The sequence below is a fragment of the Phalacrocorax aristotelis genome, chromosome 1 (genome assembly GCF_949628215.1).
Source record: "Phalacrocorax aristotelis chromosome 1, bGulAri2.1, whole genome shotgun sequence".
Classification (NCBI taxonomy): Eukaryota; Metazoa; Chordata; class Aves; order Suliformes; family Phalacrocoracidae; genus Phalacrocorax; species Phalacrocorax aristotelis.
Genome location: NC_134276.1, coordinates 129,602,195 through 129,626,102, shown reverse-complemented (window position 1 = coordinate 129,626,102; position 23,908 = coordinate 129,602,195). Strand labels below are relative to the sequence as shown.

The following is a 23,908-nucleotide window of genomic DNA, read 5'->3' as shown; positions in this document are numbered from 1 at the left end:
CACGCTGCTGACACACGGAAGAGCATTTAATGCAGGAGTTGGTCCCTGTTGACAGTGTCCTTTTGGGCAGCAGGCAGAAAAGGCGGCGCTGAACCACAGCACACAGATGAGGAAGCAGACCCAGAGCAAACATGCGCTGCTTCCGTCTGTTTCTCCATGTGTTCAAGGATTTAATGCAATTAAGACATGAGTTTCCTGAGCAGATACTGTCAGACAGTCCCCTTTGCGGGGGAGGGAAAAGGAAAGGGGAAGGAAATCCTGGGAAAGTAAGAAAGTTTTGCAGAGGAGCCTGAGACAAGGTGCTCTCACGCACATGGCACACCCAAGCCTCTGGCAAGGTGGTTCTTGTTCTGGCTTCACAGAAATGAGCCAATTCAGCCACAGGCAGTAGCCTCCACACAGGCGTAAGTGCTCCATAGTCTCCCAAGCTACTCCGTCTTTCCCACCTTGCTGGTTATGCACATCATAAAAACCAGATATGCTCATCTTTAGGAGAGCCAAGTGTGAGATACTACACACTCCCTTTAATTTTTTTTTTTAAGGAGGGAATAAAATAATCGGGTTTTTTCAAAATAAAATATTGTGAAGGCCACAGTCAATAAAGCAGTCCCCACACAGACTACCAGAAAGCCGGACCTAGAAAGAAACCCAAACACCGAGTTTAGAGAAGGGAAAACTCTACCTACTTCCTATCTTCTAAGGGACATGGGCTTGATCCCATCATGTACCACACCATCTGGTTTCTCTGCAACCATGTCTGGCACGTTACATGGAGAAGACAGGATACAGGTGACTACCGTGCACTTGTAGGAAAGGTGCAGGAGACTAAGTATCACTTGGATGGGGAATCACCCCTTTGGACCCTCACTTAGCAGGATGCTTCCTTGATCCCAAGAGGTCTACCTGCAGGTGCTGCTGACCACGCAGCTTCATTGCTGCCGAAGCTGGAAGAGGCTGGACCCTCCTGCTTAAGGCATCTGCTCCCTGCCACCGGCTCGTGATAGGCACTGGGCAGTCCGCACGAGCCATGCCATGCAGGACTGGCAGAGGCCCACTTTAGCTGGGCCATCTCGCACTGGTGGGAGCGGGAGGCAGCCCCACGAGCTGGTGAAGGAGCCCAGGGAAGGCCCAGGGAAGGCCAAAGGGGATGGGAAGGGTTGTCACAGGCCCCCTAGGATGATGATGCACCCTGGCAGTGAAAGGCACTGGCTTACAGACCTTGCTGAACTGGGGCTCTCCATATTAAGACATCCGTATGGAGGGCAGGTCAGCTCCTGCCTGATAGAGATATTTGCACGGCAAAAGACTGGGCAGAATGAATCGAGCATTTGTGTTCACACATGCAAATCCAACGCCACAGAGCTGGGGGGGCCTTGGAGGGACTTGACTGAAGGCAGGTCACTGCCAGCTTCAGAGCTGACTCCAGAATCACACGACGCCCTGTGCTGGTAATCAGGCTTCCGACACCAGTTTAGGCTTATCGATAAAAGCAAACCTTTCAAAACTCCGTAAGTCTCACGTGACAAAAGCCACAGATGAAAGCTGTGCTGATGGGCAAAGGCAGCCTTACAAACCAAACTGCAGTTTAAGAGCTACGCATCTCTCACAGGAGCAGATCCCAACATTGAGCAGAAACTCTTGCCGTTCAGAAAGGCAGGCAGATTTTCAACATTCAGACATAGTTTGGTATTTCTTAGCTATAGCTGAAGGCGTACAGTGGGGAAGGACACACTGCAGTGTTTCCAGGGCACAGCAGTTCTCCAAAGCAAGTGCATGTGGCAGAGGTCAGCCTTTCCCTGGATCCTCTCCTCAAGGAGGGAAGCACTTTTGCCCATCTTTCCTCCAGGTGCACCTGAAGTCGGCTGGAGAGGGAGGGCACATTCCTGCCTGCACCCCCCTTCCCCTCAAAGAGGCTGTCAGACGTAGGGAGGGTCCGTGATTTATCTGAGGAGGAGTCAACTACTTGCCTGCCCTGTCCCAGTGCAAATACGCAGCCCTTGCAGGTGCAAAAGGAAGCGGCGGTAAGGCGGACCCTGAGGGGACCATGGCTGGACAAACACATTTGGAAAGCCAGACAGAAGGGACAGAAATGGGGACCCTTGGGTGTGCCTGACACAGATGCAGGCAAGCAGGAGAGAAGGAAGGAGGTGAGAGATAACAGGGAGCTGTGTCACACAGAACAGTTTCCCTAAGAAGCAATGGTCAAAGGAAAAAAAAAAAAAACACCAAACCAAACAAAAAAATCCCAACCAATCAAAAAAAAAAAAACAACCACCAAAGAGCTGCAAGATGGGCAGATCCAGTTCAAGATAAGCAACTTCAGAGACAGAGAGCAAAAGCATCCCACTGTGCTCATACAGGTCCAGCACCGAGAGAAGAGGGCACATGGAGAAGAGGAAAAGAGTAAGTCTTCAGTGTCCAGACTAGGTGGTTCACAGAAGCAGCCCTCTCACACCCACCCTTTGATACCCTCTCCTCCCAGACTGAAAAGGGACTGCAACCACCTCCTTCCCCCAGCCCTGTGCAAGCAGGTTTCTAGAGTGGAGAGGTGAGCAACGCAGTCTCAGAAACAGCTACAGGTAGCAAAAGCAGAGACACAAAAGCGCAGGCACGCGCACTGGCATAAGGCAACGCTCCAAGAAAAATACCGACGTTGCAATCGTGCAGAGAAAGAGAGCGTGAGATTTACAGTATGCCTGGAAGAGGGGTGGGGAGAGGGAGGGGAAAAGAAAAAAGTCTGTTCTGTCTCCAAGGCTGAGCTAACCGAGCCAAATCACCCTGTCGCCTCTCAAGATATTTCTTTCTAGATAAGATATCCCAACTCCCCCCTCCCCTTTCCAAATAAAGTGCAGATGGTCAAATATTACTGGTCCATCATCTGCCAGCTTCAGTCAGCATTGGGGAAATTAAACCCAAAAGCACAATATTGAAAAAAAAAGTCCCCAAACAACCCACCCTAAAAATTCCTTAGACTGAAGTCTCAGACTGTAAGCGGAGGACAAATTTATGAGATTTAGGGTCTATGAACTCTTCCGAGAGTTTGATGAAGGGGATTTTCTTCACATTAACAACAAGGCTGAAGTCCAAGCACTTGAGGACAAAAACAGTGCCATCTTGTAACCCGCTTGTGACCGCTTCCTCGCTGACAAGTGTCCATTGCTTGGAGAACCAGCGATCCCTGTCATACTGCAGGGTTGGGCCTGGGTTAAGGTAACGCTCCAGGAAAGCCTGCCAAGAGAGGGACACACATTAGGGCCGGCCCTGCAATGTGCTCTGTGTCGAAGCTCTCTTCCCATCCCTAGCTACAGCTCTGCGAGCACAGGCTTGCCATGCTGAAAATGGCTTCAGCTTCCGCGCTTCAGGAGACATCCTCTCCCCAGTCCCTCCCAGCTTTTCAGACCCCAGGAGCAGACACAACCACCAGGCGATTCTCTTTCAGTCCTTCCCAGCAAGCCTGCAAAGCTATAGCCCCGACTCTGTCAGCACTGCCATCCAGCAGCAGTTCAATAGAGTAGAGGTCATTTCTCCCCTGCCAGCCCCATAACCCTATCCCAAAATTGCAGTCCCAGACAGGTAGGTGGGATAGCTGTCCCTCCCTTCTTCAGGCCAAGCTAAGGCGGAAAGCAAAGGTTTCCATGTTTGTAACCTGGCTGAGGCTGCAAAACTGAAAGCAGAACAGGGAACGCCATTTGATGTCACTTGTGTTTTAAAGTTGTCTTGGCAATCTCAATGGCAGCAGAACTCCCCCTTGCATATCTGGGTGAGGTCCCAGGTGGATCCCAGTGGGAGGGTGCTAAGCCCCATCTCTTGACAGCATTTCTGCTCTTAGTGTAGTAAATCCTGGGTAAATGCCCTGTACGTGACCCGTTTCCCTCATCATTCAGTCCCTCCCTGTGTCTGCAAATCAACAGTCAGTCAGGGTGTGAAGCAGCTAACTGACATTTGACCAAGCAGCCCATGAATTAGAAACACTGTCAGAGACAGGGATTTAGGTGATAATTAGAAGCAGTCCAAAATGCAGCACTGCAGAAGGGACAAAAAAAACCCAAACAAACAAAACAAAACAAAAACCACAAAGCCAAAAACCAACCAAACAATGAAAAAAACCAACCAGCTACCACGAGCCAGCTGGGAGAATACCCTGTGACTCAAGGCCACTGTCTCAGACACTTCTTTGGTACTCCCTTTGCTGAACTGGATATGAGAACAATTATCTCACAGGCACTTTCAGATAGAGACACAGACGATGCTGTAGAGGAAGCATTACTTCCCTTTAAGATCTGATGAAACCTACAATGCACTGATCATAGCACAGACAGCAACTATGAAAACCTCCACTCACCTCCCCTGACAATTTTCTGTTCTGCACGCACAGATGTGTTATCCCTTTCTCCCTCCTTCCTGCACCAACGTTAGAGAAAGTGTTACCTTTGGCGTCATGTTATTGGTGATGCAGAACGACAAGTGTTGCAAGATGCTCTCCATGCTGTGGTACTGTTGCTGGCGGGTGGTGCGAAGGTACTTCTGCAGAGCTCTTGCCATGGAGGGGAAGATTGCCTGGGCTGCTTCTCGGGGGTCCATCATCTCTCCTGGAGCTTTCTGTTGTTCCTCTGCCTGGAGGCGTTTTATGTGAGTGAAAGCCTCCTCTACTGCAACCACAAGCCTGCGGAAGGAAAACCAGGACATCAAGAGTCACAACAAGAGAGGTAGGATGGGTCTGTGGTTAAGGCAGAGCCTAGGAGTCAAGATTTACAAGCTCCTATTCCCATCTCTGCCACTGACTCACTGCCTGCCATCAGACAATTTACATAAAATCTTCTCTGCTAACAGTCCGAGGGGTAGACAGCAGCTTTTCTTTCCTTGCCCAAGCCATCCAGCAACTGAGGGTCATAAACCAGGATTAAGACTTTAAACGCCTGAGTGCCGTAACTAGGTTCTGCCAACACAGCATAAACATCAGCTACATGACTCAAACACGACACAGCTGCCCTTGCATTTAATGCATGTCTTTGAAAACGATGGTTCCAGCACACAGGACCGCAGCATGAAGCGTAAGGGTGGGCAAGTGGTCAGGAACGGGCTGGCTATAAACTAGCATGACCCAGGACACAGACTGCTCCGTGACACTCTGTGCTCACAAGCTGCCATCGGCTCCGATTTACATCAACTGGGTACAGACCTTGTGCTGCCGAATGATTGTTCTGCATCCCTCCACTGAACACTGACCGGGCTCTCATCTTCACTCCTTACACTACAGCTAGAGACATCCCCTGCAAACTATTCCTGTGCTGCCGCAGATCAGCAAACCTCAAGACCCACCATAAAAAGGCAAACGTGCCATACGACACTTGCAAGTTAGCCCAGTACTAAGTAACAAGTGAGGGGCTACGCTGCAGTTAGTGACTTGTTTCACACTAGATTTCCACTCAAGTCATCAACAACTGTCCACACTGCCCTCAATACCCAAAGCATCTTAAAATGAGGGGAAGCTGCCTCATGACAAGCAGAAGTATAGCCTACCGCATTCAGACTATATACAAGGAACAGCACAAGAAGCCCTGACCCTTGCCCATTTTGTTTAATTTGACTTGGGGGAAGCAGGGGGTGGAAATCAGTTTCTAACCTCCTTACGTCTTTCTGTTGCATCTCTGACCTTCCTCCTTTGAAACATCTGGCCTGATCTTCTAGTGACTGATGATTTTCCTCTGACTAAACAGCTGTTCTAATCAAACTCAGCAAGCAAGGGAGATGTGCCTGAGCTAGGATGCTACACTGCATGGAAAGGGAAGTTTAAGTTCCTATTGCTCCGAGGCTGGAAGAGAGCCCAAAAGACAGCGGCTATGGAGCACAGGTCAGACCAAAGCAGGCTGGGGGTGGGGGGACGGGACGATGACACATCGTGCCAGCACTTTCCCAATAAAATAGAAACTGCCAAAAGAAAACACAAAACAAGCCAGCTCCTTCCAGTTACGGCACATTCCTTCCAAATACAGCTCAGTTCAGGGGTTCCTGTCCATAAGCAGCTTCCCTCAAACTGTTAGTTATGGTAACTATGAACTGCAGTTAGGCTCCAGAGCACAGAGAGGCACTATCTTGAGCCACCTCCTCAAAGCACCAACTCTGCAGCCTATATCGGACTGGCAGAAAACATACCTATGTTCCAAAATAAAATGCAACCAGTTCTGGTTACGCCTTTCCTTCCCAGCTCATTGAAAAGGGCAAACTGCCCCTTTTAGGAGCCTGCAAACACAAATACTATCCTCGCCCATGAACAGGCAACACCAAGTGCTCCACCAATCCTGTCCCTGGATTACTTGAGCTGAGACGACAAGCTTAGGCATGGGGGAAATAATTGGATTTCCTACAGCAAGTAACTACAGATTTGTCAAGTACTGGGCTGGTTCCCTAATTCATGACACTGCATTAGCTTATCTGGCATAACAAACACAAGCTCTGCTTTTTGCATGTTCTTCAGATAATTCCAGTTGCAAGCTGCCACCGTCCCTTGTGCATCTGGGTTTCATACGCTTCTTTGCTGTGACAGATTTACAGCTAACCCCCAGCCCTTAATCACGAGTCCGTCCCGCCCTGATCAGGCTCAGCAAGCCCCATGCGACTGAACCTCAGAGCTCCGAGGAACAGCACCCTGGGAGGGACACCTTTACCTTGCACGGCGTTTTTTCACTCGGCGCTCATGGTCGGCCTCTTCGTAGTAGAGCTCATTGTGACTGGAGTCCCTGCGACGGGCAGCGGCTGCAATCATGGCACGGGACTGCCCCGACGCGTTGTTACCTGGGCCTTTGGGAGGTGAGGATGAGCAAAAAGGAGACAAAAAAGGTAGTGTTATTGCAACAGGACTGGGGCTGGGACAGACCAGCACCCCACAGCATCTGTCACAAGTGCTCTGTGGCTCCAGCCTTTGCAACCGAGGCTACAAACCCTTCTCTGTCCTCAGGAGCTCTGATACAAACCCTGCTAGACAGTACAGGCTTGCAGAGGGGGCTTTGGCTTGTGGACGAGGGAAGTTAGTTGGGATGAAGTATCTCATGCAACGAACACAAAGACAGAGGTGAGGAGCACATTCCAAGGATGCAACTTACCACCCATTATATATGTTTTCAGTTTGAAGGCAAGGGCAGCTGGAATGCACCACATTTCAGCAACAAGACAGTGAGAGCACCAAGAAGTGAGGGGTTGCAAAGAAGAGAAAGACAAACAAGAACATCAAGAGACATGAAGATGAATGAACGAAAGCCAAACTCCAGAGAGTTACATGCAGGGAGGTTAAACAGGATGCAGAGGCAGCAGGGTCACCTCTAGACAAAGCACAGGGTTTTCCAGAAGGGCAGATGCTGTCAGAGGAGCAGTCCTGCAGTAGGATAGGCTGGGGTCTATATGCATAGTAGCTCCTCAAGGCTCCCAGAGCCTGTTGCTATTATCAGATCCTACACAGTTACAGGAACAGGGAAGCTGCAGTCTGCACTAACACTTGGACAAGTGACAGTTGTCTATTTCAGGACTTTAAGTAGTGACCTTAAGATGCAGTAGTAGGTTCTGCAGTTCCCCGATGAAGCTTACAGCTCCGGCTGTTTGGGCAGAGAGGGTGGAAAAAAAAATAAAATCATTGCCCCAGAAAAGTCTACCAACCCTTTTATCTACATAGAGGACAAGGGTGGGTCTACCCAGAGGGAAAAAGGAGAAATCTAGGACAGTCTCCAAACCACCAAGAGCTGCTTTTCTGACTAACTGCTCTGAAAGCCCACACTTTCAACCAGCAGTGGTTAAGGCCAATCAATTGCACAGACATGCTTAAAGTTGTTCTGCTTATGCAAGGGCAACGTTTAAACTTTTTCCTAAAAAGCACAAACCAGATTCCAAGACATAAGTCTGAAGCTCAGCAGTGGGAAGGATGAGCATCCACACAGACAGCTTCTTAAGAGTCTAAACACTTCAGACTTTGTTTGACAGCCCTGAAATGGAAGATACGATTCTAGGAAGACACTAGTTGTCAAAATTGGGTTAGAACTGTAATTTGTCTTGTTGACTATGCCTGGCGATGAAACTCCTGGGGTTTGGAAGGTGAGCCTCCCCACTCTGTATAAGAGAGATTACAGCAAGATGCTTTTCCTTCCTGGCTGCTCCAGTATCAAATACGAAAGCTGCCAACAAATTAGGCTGCCTTAAAAGCATTACTGTCTTTCCACATGTAGGCTGTAAGAGACTGTCAGGATGCCAAGAAAAGCTACAGCCAGGACTACTCTCTGCTTTGTAAAAAGTATGGGAATCTTCTTACGAAGATGCCTCTAAGCCTGAGATCTCCACATCCACAAAGGCAGCAGCATTGCACAAGGAACAGCCCAGGGAACCAGTACTGCCCCAGAAGGGAAGGCACGAGTTTTCAGGCCCTGGCAGGCTCCTAAGCTTGACACTTGGAAAGGCCTGTCAGCCACATCTGGAGCTTGCTTCTGGTTCCTTCTCTTCCGAAGTTTTGTGAGCTTGCAGTTCCTAAGCTACTAACATTACCAGACCAGCAGTTTTCCCTCTGAGCTTGGGAGTCCCGTCCCAAAGTCCCAGCAGGTGCTGCAGGAACAGAGACCCTGCCGCCTCCTGAAGAGATGCTGCAGCGCAGGAGAAGACAAGCCAGCTAGTAACCAGAATGGCACGTCCTGCAGCCAGCCTGGCAGGCCGTTCAGTTTCAATGGTGTGCAGACACCTGTGGGATCAGTAAGCCCTCATTTTCCACACACAAGGCCTCATTGTGAGTAAGTGGCTGACATTTATGATTTCACCGCTAGAAAAGTGCAGAGCAAGTCTGTCTGTTTCCCCTCTCCAACTCAACTTGTTCTCTCCCACCTGAGACGTTCTTCACTCCAGGCAGCAGGGGACACACAAGGAGCCAGCCTGCCCCTCTCCCTTCCCTCTGCTTCCCTGCACCCTTCCTCCTTCAGGATGGGGACATCTCACTGTAAGGATGTAAACATCAATTAATTTTATGGACTCAGGAGTGCTGCGTCAGGTTTGGGAAAAATTTAGAGTAAGGTCTTTGAATCTTCTGAAATCAAGGGTGGGGGGAAAACCACCCCAAAAACCCCAACCAAACCCAACACAAGGCACTGAAGCTTTGCTGAAGTTAAAATAATCATGTCTCATGTTTTCCCGTGTGACAGATTTTTGTCATATTTTGGTCTCCACACCCTGCACACAGAGCCACCTTGCCCAGCTAAGTCCCTTCTCCCTTCCAGCTTTCAAAGCATTTCAATACTAACAAATTTACAGGCAGGATGTGCCTTACCACACCTTGTCACAGGACTTATCCGTCCTTCACCATAAAAGCTTCCCCACACAACATGAGCTCTTCCATCAAAGGAATGCACACTTTTATAAAGGCTGGGATGGCTGGGCACACCCTGCTTATCAAGCCTAGCCTTCACTGATAGGGTTTAAGAGTGTCAAATGATTAAGTCCAGTTTTCACTGCTTTGAGTGTCCTCGGGGATCCACCCATCCATCCTCCCCCCCCAGGCCTCTCTAAAGCCCAAAAGTTTCAAACAGGTTTGTAGAATGGCAAAGCTCAAGAGGTATAGTTATCTGTCTCTGAATTTCCATTAACTGCTTAGCATCACAATGACTTGGGAGCACGGCCACCCATACGCCAGGCATAGCTAATTTACTGTTAAGGCTGCTGCTTCTTCCCACATTGGTATCAACCTCCTTTACTTTCCTGAAGGCTGCCTGTGGAAGCGGCATAGGAAACGACTGAGAAACTCATTTAGGTTAAAAGTTGTGTTTATTGTACTAGCATAGCCAAGGAGGTGACCCAAGGGTGACAAAAAGCACAGGCTGCCTAAAACAAGCAGTGGTGCAAGCACTTGTCAAGCCATGTAATAATTAAGCCTGACACAAAACTTGGCCATTTCAGGTGGCAAAGACAAAAGCCTTATTGTGGGCTAAATGCGTCTGTAAAGTCATCTGGAACCGGCAAACTCAGCACCTTTAGGAAGATTTCCAGCAAGAGACAACGATTTGGCAAAGCAAAAAGGTGAGAATGTGTGCATAACAAAGCATAAAGCCAACCTAGCCCTTCCCCATCCCACCCAGTCTCAGAGACTACATTTCACCTCACCTACCATCAACATTGTAGACTTTCAGGCCAGCCATGTGCTTGGCTGCACGGGATTTGGAGGCTGTTAACAAAGCTGGGTTGTAGACTGTGAAGTCTTTGTAGTAATTTTCCAGGACCACCAGTGCAGCTCGCTGGATGCTAGTGGAAAAAAAACAAAACAAAACAAAAAACACAAGACAAAAAAACCCAAAATGCAACGAGTTCTTTTGTTTCCTTAAAATAAAATTTAAAAAAAGAGAGATAGCCACATTATTTGGAACAGGGTTGTCACACCCACAGGATTGTGCAATACTCAGATTAGCTACCCTCTCTCTAGGACCTGAAATTTCATTTGAGATACAAGATAAACGCCTCTGCCCTCACCTCACCAGGACGATGACAGGAAATCCCTAAGAAGGGCAGCACATAAACTGAAGCACTAGGCTGCCTGCAGTATGGGAAAATACAGAACAAGAGCTCACCCCGCCTCAGCAGCAGGGCAGAGACCTTGCCCAGACTCAAGATCAGAGCACCAGCTGGTTTTGCTGTAGCTGGCCAGCCTAGATGGAGAGACCAGCTCAGGATGGATACTTTTCCCTTTGAGTCATTTTCAGCCGCACCTTGCAGCTCCTCAGATCTCTTCCATCCAAGCACTGACAAGAGCTCAATCTCTTCAGCTTTCACAGCAAGATAAAATCGCTGCCTGAGGAGTACGGCTGCCGGAGAAGGGATGACCTCAGTATTGCTTCTTGAATCCCAGGCAAGGGACAGAATAAGGAGCAGTGACACTCCCTCCCTCCCTTTGAAGGGATCCCTCTACATAAAATGACGACACACGGGAGCAGAACAGCACACGCGCCAGCAGCAGGAAAGGCTCAACCTGGAGGTATCTTCCTCTGCAATCGTTTCGACAACAGAGGTGTCTGTAGGCACTGCTGCTAACAAGTAGGACAGTATTTCAAAACAAGCCAGAGCTATAGTGTTTACAAAAAGCCAACACACATGCGGGATCTAGGACACAGCTCTCTCCATGTTGCTCTGGCTCCATGCCCCAGCGTGGCGTCCGGCTGGCAGTAGTATACTTTGCAAATCACCAAGATCACCGATTCAGCCAGCTGGAGTTCGCTAAGAACCCACACTTAATTTCATTTTGAACCCACAAAAATTATAAGGGAACTGCCAACACATTTGTTGCCAGTTAATTGTAAAGTTCACACTTACCAACAAAGCCTTTCCTAAGAAAAGCAACCAAGTATTCTCACACATGTTACAACATAGGAAGAAAACACTACAAGGATGGTAACGTGGGAAAATAAGACACGAACAAATTAAGACCTAAATTCAATTCTCAGCACTACCACTGATTCAATGCGTGCTCCCAGAGGAGCGATTTAAATTTTCCTGTGCCTTGTGCTAATATTAAACTTTTTCATCACACCCCAGTAATTTAAACACACACACACCCTCTGCCATCCTCATTCTCCAGTTGCCCCCTCCCACTGATCAGTGAATTAAGCATAGAAGCCAGCCCACTCATGAGACTGAGGAAGAAGAACAAACCCAGACTTGTTCACTGTGTACCTTCATCAGTCAGTATTATGGTACAGCGCCATATATTTCATTAGCTGTGTACCTTTAAGATAATGAATTTACTTTCTGAAGCAAATTCCATCTTTAGGACTGTTTGGTGGGGTCTTTTGCAACCAGCTAAAGCATCTTAAAGAAGCTTTACTTTTCAGGTGCCAGTCCTTTGTATTTCCTCATATCAGGCTTGTTAAAAGAAATTCTGTTTAAGCACTTAGCTACCGATATGGAAGAAAAAGCCACTATTTAATCAAGGAAATAATCTTCCTTTAATGAAGTAGTACAGACTGACCCACTGCCACACACATATCGGTGCTGACACAGAGCAAGTGAAAGCCAGTTTATTTCTCCCTGCCAAACTTCTGATTTCTACTGTGAATTTGCTGCAGCTTGAAAACAAAATTTCATAAAAGAAGTCATGTGGCAGCAGCACATATTCATTCCCCTTTCTGGCTGCATTGAAACATGACTGGGTTTTTCCATGTCTGCTTCCCGGGAAGGTAAAACTCCATGGAGTTTCATCTCAAAATGCAACATTTGGAAAACTAGGATCAACTAAAAACAAGAAGATAAAAATGAACAGAGTTATACTCTGCTAATATACTGTGCTTATTTCAGGCAGCATTGGGACTTCCGTCCCAGCAGTGGGAAATGTCTGGGAGGTGCTCCATTGACCAACTAGCTCTATTAGGACAAAGCACAATACAGCACATGAGAGAAAAATTTATTTTAATACATACACATTTTCCCTGGACCCCACAGAGTACATTATCATCAGGATACCAGCTTTCCCCACCCACTACCCCTTCCATCCCCTCACCACCCCACCAATTCATTGGCACACGCACCCAAAATCCAAACACAATAAAGCTTTTATGTTGCAATAAGCAACATTCATTTCCCTGAAAATCAAAGCCCAGCTATTTTCTTGGCTGATGCAAATCCAGTACAGGCTCAGTCCAGCATACTAGATACCCCAATCACACATAGAGTCTGCTCTCTAGAGAGAGAATTGTAATTAGACATCAGTTTCCTACATTTCTACCAGCCCATTTCTGTCTCCCATGTAGTCCATCCTAAGCATGGCAGGTTAGGAAGAAAGCTGGACTACAACTCTTCAAATTATCTTTTTTTTTTTTTTGGGTGGGGGGGGCAGTGGAAAGAGAAGATGCTGTGGTCAAGAAAATTAGAAGGGTCACAATAATTAGCAAGAGTGAGGAGAAGGCTGAATCAGAGCCTTCTGGGCTGTGTTGCTCAACCTCTTCACCCACATCGAGGGAAAGTCTCACCCTGCACAGCGCAGGACAGCCAGCCCTGCTCCACACAGGAGCTGCAAAGCAACAAGAACCCCCTCCCCAAACAGGCACAGCCATCACAACCCCAGCAGAAAGGGACTCAACACACTTGTGCAACACAACGTGCAAGGAGGAGGGTAACTGCAAGCAAGTAAGCACCCAGAGCAGCCCGAGGAGAGAGTAGGAGCAAAGCAGAACTCTAAGGAAGCCTGCTGTCTCCCAACAGAAACTCAGGTTTTCGGGACTTTACACTGCAGGGCAGACACTCTGCTGCCTTGCGAGCAAGGTGAAGTGGCTGCAGCAAGCCTCCTCTCCACCCACACGCCAGCTCCGATGGGAATGGAAACTGGCAGTCTTCCCAGAGCCCGCCTTCAGAGGCTTTTTTCCTCGCGAAAGTGTCTCAGGAGGAGTTCAGCACCATGTCGGTCACTGCATTCATTTACCGTGCACTTCAGCAAACAGAGGCTTTCCTTGCATTTACGATTTTAAAAGAATGGGGAGGGGCAGGAAGAAAATGAACAGAAAGTTTCAATACTTAATTGCCTGTTTGGAGGGGTTTGGAGTGAGGATCCTCCTCATGTCCTACGAAGCAGGATATAGCAGCCCAATATATTTCAGGCATTGTAACAAACTACCAGAAAAGAGAAAAGCACATCAGGACATGAAAAGCATTTTCATGCAACAGGTCGGTCTCAGAAAACCTATGACATGGGAAAACAAAGACCCCAAAAAACCCTCTTGCACAGGCCAGTGATCTACTGGAAACTCAGTTTTCCTTGTAGGCAATATTGGTAAGGCTCTACATTTTGCTGCTTTGCATTTTGTGTGGTTGGAGGGTTGCTTTGTTTAGGTTTTTGGGTTTTTTTTTTTTAAATTATTATTACTACCCTGAAGAAGGCCATGTCACAGCATGCTGCCAACAAGTAAAGCAAACTGCTTGTTCCAACAGAAGCACAGGGTACCTCAGTGGCATTTGGCAGCACAGAAACACAGCCCTTTACAAACAGTAATGAATTAACTTCTACAGGGCATCCAAGAAAGTGGAGGAGGGGACTATGTGACACAAAGGCAGCAACTATTGCCAATTTTTTTTTTCCTCAAAAGGTAAGTCAGGAGGAGTTTTGCCTCAATACTTGCTGCTATATGGGATTTTGATATTTGAGGTCTTGCCACACTCTGTAGCTCAGAGGCCATTTTGGCTTTGTATTTGCCTTCTGTGACATAGCTACACTGATACTGAAATTGGCTTTTTAAGAGGATTTCTAGGAAAACAAGTCAGTGCTATACTGAAGCAAAGCACAAGGAAAAAAGCCTGTTTACATAATCAGAATACTGGCTTTGGGCCCTGCAGGTTTCTAGAAAAGTGATTTTGAATCTTCTGAAGTGGTAGTAAAGGGTTAGTGAAAAAGAAAATAAGGAAAAAATATAGAAGCCACACCCCTATGCTCAGAGTTGCCACTGGACACAGTAGGGTCAAACCCAGCAGGCTGCAGCAGCCATCATTCACATAGTTTTAGCCTTGCTATGGATGCAAATCTTGTAGCATCAGAGTTTAGGGTGAGCCACACAGTTAAAATCCACAGGGATACTCAGAGAGGCCTGACCACTGCTGTGCTCATTGAAGGCTGAGGGCAGCGGAAGCCTAAAGCTGTTTAATCAAATGGTTCCCAACACAGACTCTTCTCCTCCAAACAACAATTTTTTATGTTCTCCAAAACAGGCCCAGCATCAAAACAACCCAAGGTCTCTGGGCACACAAAATACATGCCACAGCTAGATGGGAAGCTTTGGTGCCTCAAGGAGAAGCTGAGCGAGGATTGCACAAAGCAACCTTCCATGCAGAGCCAGCCTTGCCTCACTGGCTGTCTCCAGCCTACAACTGCATCAAGCTTATCTACTGCAAGAGAGGCTGAGGTCTCCTGGAGTGCTAAGCTACTCATCCACAGCACTTCTTACTCTCTAGCAGCGCTGCCAGCTAACACCCAACAGGCTCGGAAAACTTATGCACCTTCCCAGAAGTACCCTGCAATCACATCTCCCTCCCAGAAAACCCTGTTCCTTCACATACTCTTTTGCTAGGTGCAGAGCTGGGGCTTGAGTTCCTGGTCCTTCACCTCATTTGGCTGCTCTTCCAAACCAAGGTCACCAGGACCAAAGCCTTGGAATTAAAACTGGAAAGAGACAACTGAAATTCAAATGCTTTCCACACCAACATCCCTGCTGAAAATGGTTACAGAAGGCATTTCTACCATCCTCTACAGACTTACTACCCTGCTCTGCCTACCACAGCTAGGGTGAGGCCAGCGCAGGCTGCCCAGACAGATGCTCCCCAGGCAGCACTGCCACACCAGGGGCCATCTCCTGTGAGCTGGCAGGGAGCAAGGGACTTGGTACTCGCTGTGCTTCCCAAGCAGTGCCTTGAAGCAAGGCTCGAGAGGGACGGAGGTCATGCAGAAGCTCTTCGCAGTGCCGGCAGTAGCACCAGTGCCTTAGCTACAGTTTCGTCTTCTCCAGGAAACAGAGTCAGATACAGTCAGATCTCGGCAGAGATGCCAAGGGAAGGAACTCCTGCAGCTGTGGCTAAACAAGCAGAGCAGAAAAATACCTTTTGATTGTCGTAACTACAACAGCATTTCAGTCTGGTAGAGTCAAGAGAACAAGACCACAGGCCCTGGGAACAGGAAAACCACATTTTCTTGTCAGACAACCACAACTGAAGTCTCCACGCAGTTAAGGCAGGCAAGCACAATCCTCGCCCTCCCTGGAATTGGCACTGGGCGACCGAGACACAGCGAGTTTGTTTTAGATACCCGACTTCTGGCATTTGGTCAAGCAGGGAAGAGAATTTGCAAGGTCAAGCCTTTATTGGGGAAGGGAAGGAAAACTCAGCATAGTAACATGCTGTCACTGGGATGGCAGCACAGCTCCTGCCCCAAGAACCCATCCCATTAATGGTACAATTCTTTCCCCTCCCAGCCTTCTTTTAAAAAAAAAAAACAACCCACAACAGGAATTTAAGCATGTGTCGATACCTCCCAACACTGGACATCTGAAAAAACTGTCAAATGAATGCTCTAAGTTTAAGGAGACCACCAGCCCAGGCTCTAGCTGCAGATCTCCCCTTTTCTGCCCTGCATGGTGCAAGACACAGTGCTCCCCAACACACACACACTCTACACCAAATCTCATGTTTCATGAGACAAAACACAGAATCAAACACACCAGCTGAACAATACAGTAGCTTGCTACTGATGCAGAAGGGATTTAATTGTTTTTCTGAATGAGAAAGGGAGAGTAAGATTCATTTTCAGGCTGAGTTTTGTTTGCTTTCCTCAATAGCAGCCTAGCCAAAACCCTCTGGAGTATGGATGAAAAAGGAAAGGACCCTGCAAGTTTACTACTAACATTGCTGTTATTTTCTAATCTTTTTTATTTGTAAGAGAAGCTGTGACTATGGAAATGGGAGCTGTTAAAATAGAGGATTTTACAGAAGGATATGACCAAACACTGGGGGTGGTAGGTGGTGTGCATGTGTGGAACCCCGTGCTTTATGTCATACAACCCAAACAAACTACTTATTTAAGCCTCCCTGAAGAACTCTATGGAAGTATCCCCAGGACAGGACTAAGAAGATGCTGCTACAGAAGTACAGAGTGCTAAGTTTTGGCAAGCACCCATAAAACCCCAGTAAACCCACAGGCACACTCCCACTGCAGTTCTCCTGAGAAATTTCCCAGCCTGATACTTCAGAAAGTTAACTAGTCTTCAGGGTACCAGCACATGGGCTGAATGTTTTTCCCAGTCACCTTTATTGGTAGAACTTCAAGTTTTGACGAATACTTTGCCAACAGCCCCATTGCCTTTGCTTCAACTTCCAACAGCTGAAGGTACCAGCTAGTATAATTAGCTAGGACAAAAATCCAAGACATTAGTGGTAATACATAGTGAGGAGGAAGAGCATGCAATCCTTTCACTCCAAGAGTGGTCCAAAAGGTCACAGAATCATAGAATCATAAAGGTTGGACAAGACCTCTAGGATCATCAAGTCCAACCCCCAACCCAACACCACCATGTCTCCTAAATCGTGCCTGAAGTGCCACATCTACATGTTTTTTTGAACACCTCCAGGGATGGTGACTCCACCACCTCTCTGGGCAGCCTGTTCCAATGCCTCACCACTCTGTCAGTAAAGTCATTTTTCCTAATATCCGATCTAAACCTCCCCTGATGCAACTTGAGGCCATTTCCTCTCATCCTAATATACGTTTTATTAAAAATATGTCAATAATATGATTTACCAAGAGAAGACAGTCATTGTGTTAAGGTCAGATACTGTGACAGCACCACACTTCTCTTCCTTAGTAACACAGTGAACATCTTATTTCAAGGTATACAGTGCCAAGGGAGGCAAAGGTCATAGGTACACTTGTTATCCCTAACATCATATTCAACAGATAGAAAATGAAATATGAGAAGAGCTTCCTATGGGAGGCAGGGGACTCTTCACAAGAAAGGAAAGACTTAAGCCCTTGCTGAGCCTAAGCTTCTTCCCAGGTTCACTGTATGCAGTTCTAGGATGCCTTATTGCAAGGGGTCAGCCTAGGTAACCAGAAAGGCTGTTTTCCAGCCCCATCACAGAATAGCAAAGAGGAGTTTGTTAGCATGTGGCAAACGTACGTTGCCCCAGTTACCTCAGCCCATCCATTGGGACGGGTACGCGAGTGTACAACAAGAGCAGCTTCAGGGGCTGCATCTGAAAGAGCAGCTTGTGAAAGCCTGAGCATGTGGTGCGACAAACCTCTCCCCCAGAAGGCTGAGGAAGCCAGCTGCCAGGAGATCAGGCTCCAAAGCAAACCACTCGCATCCTCCTACGCCAAGACCGCCTCTCCAAGACGAACAGTGTGTGTAGGGGGTTGTTTTCAAGCACTTACTCACCATGCAGATACCTAGCAGAACCACTAAATTGAAACGGTATAACTCACAGATTAGCCAGTGCACAACAGCAGCTTTCAGACACTAACAGCTTGGGTTGGATTTCAACCAGTGCCTTAGACACCAATAACCACATGCAGATGCCCCAACAGCTCTCAAACTAGAAACATCCACTTCCCTTTGATCATATATAACACATTCAAAGAGACAAATGTGCTACCTTCTCATCAAGCAGACAGCGAGCCCTTGCTACTAGCACCTCTTTGCCCCAGGGTCTGCTGCAATGCAAAGAAAAAAAAAAAAAAAAAAAGATGAGAGCAAAGGAGCTACCCATATGTACCTGCCCATGTATCTGCCATATCCCAGATACCCACAGTGAACCGAACCCATGCCTGGCCAGACATCTGCACCACAAGCTCCGCCCCGCACTCTCCAGAACCACTAGTAGTTGAATCAGATCTGGAGAGCATCAGGTACTGGATCCATGCGCTAGAGCTCAGAAATGGGTTTTCCAAGTGCACTGCCAGCACACCAAGCAGTCTGCTTCCATGCCACAGGTTTTGCAAAGTGGTGGGGTATCCTCAAGGGAGCTAGTGTGAATAGTAACTTGCTTATTTAGGAGAAAAAACCACCCAAACCAAAACAAAAAAACCCCAACTACCGCCTGCCCACACTGAAGCAAAACCAAAGCTGCGAAAGGCTTCTTTTATCGATTGAGCAAATTGGCAGGTTGGGAAGGAGGGCAGTGAGAGAAGAGCACAAAGGGGACAACTTAAGTGAAAAGATGATGGGAGGAAGCTGCTGCTGAGCTGTCCCCATGAACCTGCTCAGCATGGCAGATACAGGTGCACCAGGCAGATGCAGGTGCTGACAGAGAAGGGGCAAGGTGGCTTCCCCAGGCACCTGTGGCTGTTGCACCCAGCTGCCAGCAGCCCAAGCAGGCTCCACTTGTCTGCACAGATCCATGACTGATTTGAAAGAGTCAGGGACACCACTGAAGTCGATCTTACAGCTAACATCTCCGTAGCTGGGCAGAATACTGAGGCCAATGAGCCCCATACGACTCAAGATACTGATTGAGAAATCCTGTCTCACAGCTGGTGACCTGACTCTACACCAAGCCCTCAATAATAAGCTGCCACAGGGTACACCATGTCCAGCTCTGCACCTTAAGAGATGTGGCCTGGGACATTAGACCTGTCCCTCATATTTGGGCCACAGCTGGTCCCCTGTAGGCCTGCTGGATAGGGGGGAAGAAGCAAGGACTTCATACTCTCCTTCCCCTAAGCTCAGCAGAGGAGCACACCTTTGCAGACAGAGCTATGCACCACCAAAGACTGCTCCTGCTCTGCAGGCATACTGCAGCAATGCACAACTGATCTCCTCATGCAGGCAGCAGCAGGACTGCTTTCAATGAAACCTTCATTGCCATGAGAGGATGCTGTCCTACCTCTTTCCCTCTGCCTCATCACACCTTTCTTCTGCCACCACAAGCTTTTGTAACCCTTAAGCACCAGAAGGGCAATTAAAAAGACTGCAGAAATTGAGCTGGGCTAAATAATCCTGGAAGAAAGATACACAAACTATAAAGTGCATAGACAATAGAAACATAAATTACCAGTTCCACCATTCAGATCCCTGTGCAACCAGACAAGATTTTTTTTTTTTTTGGAGGAGTGAGGAAGGATCAGACAGTTGACAGGATATTTTTTTGCAACATCATTAGTTTAAGTAGTGATGTGAAACTATAATCAAACATTTGTGTAATTGAGGGGTGTACCAAGTATTAATGAGGGAGGCTTAACATCTTTCAGAAGTTTCTGCACACTTGAGGTTATAATTAGGATTTAAGGAGTTTCAAACAAGTCAGAGGGGACAGGGTGAAACCAATGTGTGCTTTACCTTCTGAACACAGGAGCTGGGAACAAGACCGGGAGTTTACGCTGCATGCAAGAGTTAAACAGGCACTTAGTGCAGACACGTAAGGGGTGAAATACCAGACTCCCCTGAGCTCTGGGCTCCAGAGCACCCATTAGCCTCCAGCTCAAACTTGTGCACCACTCAAGCACCTAGGAACCTTGCAGCAGCTAGCAATACATGGTACCCTGGATTACCACTTCCAGTCCCTGGGAGTAGCATAATCCATGAGAGTGATACATTTCTTCCCCACATACAGATATGCTATGCCTCTGATTAGTTTGAGCCTCAAAAGAAAAAAATATGCAGGAACTGGCAGGTATGGCAAGAAGTTTAGAAGAGTCTGTCTATTCAAAAGATAATTTAAAGCCTGACCATACATCAAATAAGGCAAATCTTTAGACAAGGAATTCATCAAGTTACGTTAATAGTTATGAAGCAACTAAGGGTGGGGTGGGGGTTTTTAAGTGAAGGCTGAGAAACAACTTCATTTCCAAGGAAGGAACACAAATAAAGCGTTCAAAGCTTCAGTGCTGTAATAGGACTTCACATGTAGATGCTGCTGCTGTGAAACAGCAGCATTCAGCTCTTGTTCCAATGGCGGCCTGGTAGGGTGCTCTCTTAGGAAAGAGGACTGCCTCTTACTTGACCCCCAGCAGGGGACAGGATTAACGTAGCCAGACTTTGAATGAAGTTTGCCATTTGAGTCAGTACAACAGCTTCAACTTCTAGGATTTCCGTCACAACACCTCAGAGCATTCTTTCCCTGCAAGCCTACCCAGACAGGCCTGAAGAGGCTGCATTGATGCTACTGCTAGCAGATCCTTGCATACAAAGGAGTATCAGCTACCAAACTACAGCCCAGCCCTCCCTGCACAGCATCCCTCCACCTCACGGCATCCCCCACCCAGCTCCACCCCAGCAGGCTTTGCACAAGCAACAGCTGCCTCATTTTAAAGCCAGCACCCAGCTACCCTACAAACAACACTGGGGCTGCAGGGACATGGCCCGCGGTTCTGAGCTGAACATCAAAACTCCAGCACCCACATGGATGCAGATGACCCTCCACCAGGACTTTGGGAGCGCAAGCCAGAGTCGTCAGCCCCCAAACCACAGCTGAGGTCCTTACTGCTCTGCCAGGAGCCTGTTCTGCTGTCAGCTGGGGAATAGCTCTCCCCAAACTGTCTGCTGAGGTCCCCACTTCACCTAAATTGCACAGGGGGAATTTAAGCACAAGAGGTTCGTTTAAGGGGAGCGAGTGCTGGAAGGGGAATCAAGTTATAAGTGAAAATATTGCCCTCAGTTTTGTGGAGAACAAAAAAATTCTTTTACTACCACCCATCCCCCTATTAACTCTTCCTTATTCCTTCAGGCAGGGTCAGGAATTAGCTTCCATTTTTCTTGGACATATTACTCGATTGTGCTGTATGAGAACTGTAAATTCACAATTTCTTGCACTTCTTGTTAAAAGTGAGCCTCCTCCTTTCCCCTAAAGGACACACAGCTCGCTCCCTTGTGGAATATTTGTATTTCATTATTCACCACAAGAAACGTATGTCAAAGGTTGAGGGGGTGGACTTTTTTGCAGTATTTGAAGATAAAAGTATCTTCAGAGCCACAAAATTTGTTCAGCAGCTTAGAGACCATCTGTCTCTGTGGGTGGTACACACAGGCAATTTAGAGGGCACCGACAGCAGGGGAAAAGAAATTACATGACAAACCCCTTAAGTACAGGGTAGGCTGGAGTGCATGCTGTTCTTGTACTTCTGGGCAGTATTGATTTTGAAAGACAAACCAACCAGAAGGGAAATCCCTGCAGGTTAAACCGATGGCATTTCCTCCACACCATCTCTTTCAGAAGAATGAAGCTTAGCAGCTCCCTGTCAGGGAACAAGTAACACCATGCTAGCCAGGGGGATTAATAATTGACAGCAGGCCCTTCACTTACAAGTAAGTTTGTAAACTTTTAAAGTATTAAGTATTCAAAAAATGTGAGACCATTCCAGGCTATACCAATCACCCTGCACCACTTGCCATTGCTGCCCAGTGTGCTTGCAGGAGCACAATACGACTGGTACCTGGGCTGTGGTCTAGTACACTCAACTCCATGCTCCTGGTGAAAATGAGAGGAGAGGCGGTGTGTGCACAAGCAGCGGTGGGGGTGATCAAAGACCAAGAAAAGCATATGCAGAAAGGCAAGAGGCTAGGCAAACATGTTCCTTTCAGAAAAGCAGAGCCCTCCCAGACTTTGGAGGTGGGCTTTACCACATCAGAAACTCCCAGATGAGTTGTGCATGCAGTCAAATACTGACAGTCCATCCTAGACTTTCCCCTCCCCTCTAATGAGAAGCACCTGGCACTCCTGCAGTCTGCTGTTCACTACTGTCACAAACAAACATCCTTTTAATGAGGTGTTGCTCTGACCCAAGTTAAGATGGCCTATCTGGTCTTTGCTGACAACACACCCCACACACCATCAGACAGACCCTTGTAAAACAGAACAAGGCAGCAGCCCCATAACTCATCTGGAGCATCAAAGGAGACTGCTCCTGGCTCAGCAGGCAACAGCACACATTTTTTCAGAGGCTACTGGAAAATTCCCTTCTGCAATTGCGCGGGTACCCTCATAGCAAGAGCAATCAGGTAAACAGCTCTCTGCGGCACCATCCTCCTGGAGGCAAGGCAGCAGACACAGGCGGGAGGGGGGAAAGGTACGGCCTGTGATTAAGAATGGCTAAGAATGTGGTTAGAAGTCTCTTCCCATTAAGGCATTATTAGTTCAGCCCCAAGCCAGCACCTCCTTCCCTACTCCATGGCATGGAGTGTTCGACAGGTGTTAATGCTCAACTGCCCATGCCACACAGCTGTGGACAGAGTTCTGCAAGCTCAGAAATGGGAGCACAGAGAAACAGGCCAGCTGCAGAGATGATGAGTTGCAAAAAGGTGGTTGTAAACACCCAGTTATGTGAAGTGCTGCTGGAACAGACATTGCCTTGGAGGTGACAAGCCTGACACCTCTCAGTTAGTGCTAAGGAAGCCGCTCTGGAGCGGACAACTCAGCTTCTCCAGGAGCTTTACACTTGCAGACGCAGTTAACACCCATTTAGCTGGCTATCCCAGAAATTCTTGGGAGGAGAGACTATTTAATGCTGGTGCTCATCAGGTTTCGTGATGGGGGGGACGGGGACGACAGTCACACAAATGCTCATCAGGGTGCCTTGTACAGATTTCAGGACAGAAAAGAAAATGCATTCAGGAATGAGGCTAATTTCACACAGGCTCGAGGCTCTCGCAACAGAGCTGCTCAGCAAATCGCTAGTCCGTGGAACATGCTTTTATCGGAAGCTCCTGTAATCAAGGCAGCAGGACAGTTAACAAGATGTTTTGCTACAGAACAAGATACAAACTCATCAGCTCAATCTCTTTCATCACAGTGTTTATCACTATGGAAGATAGTGAGGATTGAAGAAACCCCAAGGAGAAAGGAGGGTCAGCATAATTCCTCCTAGACCCTGGGAACACAGGCCAAGCAAAGTACACCCAGGGTAGAAGGAAGAGCACACCAGCCCAGAGTGCCTCCAGCAGGATTTAGCTGGGCAGGTACAGCATTGCACCAACGTGCACCAATGCTTGTTCTGCAGTCCCACTTCTGACCACCCGACTAGAAGCAGAAATATCCCGGAAGTGTACTGATCAGCCACACTAGGCACCACCACCAATGCAATTAGACACACTTTATATCTTATAGTTACTTGCCTATTTCATGTATCAAGTAACAAATCAACTTGTTATTAGTTCTTTCACCAGAAAACAGCAAGATTTCAGTGCTTTTGCCTCAGGCAAAAGATCCAGCTTCCTAAACCCATGGTTAAGCTGATGTATTGCACCATGCTAGAAACAGAAACAAAAGGTGCCTATATGCCATGGAAGCTTTCCTTTTGGGGAGGTATGGAGATTTTAGGACAGCAGAACCTAGAGAGAAGTGTTGACACAACTCCAGGCAAGAGCACTCTGTAGAGTTCAAATGTTGACGAGGTGTTCTTGATTAGAAAAATTTCACCCTTGATAAGGGGAAGCAT

The 23,908-nt window shown here is 47.6% G+C and overlaps 1 protein-coding gene across 1 annotated transcript in view; it reads right to left on the bottom strand.

Moving 5' to 3' along the window:
* Positions 1–539: 539 nt before the first annotated feature.
* Positions 540–23,908, bottom strand: part of VANGL1 (VANGL planar cell polarity protein 1) — a 33,675-nt gene continuing 10,306 nt past the window's right edge. Inside the window, exons 4-7 of the mRNA XM_075106917.1 lie at positions 10,127–10,260; positions 6,666–6,798; positions 4,429–4,663; positions 540–3,228 (exon numbers count right to left, since the gene is read on the bottom strand). Coding sequence (XP_074963018.1) covers positions 2,968–3,228; positions 4,429–4,663; positions 6,666–6,798; positions 10,127–10,260 — 763 coding nt within the window. The 3' untranslated portion in view covers positions 540–2,967. The remainder of the gene's footprint in view (positions 3,229–4,428; positions 4,664–6,665; positions 6,799–10,126; positions 10,261–23,908) is intronic.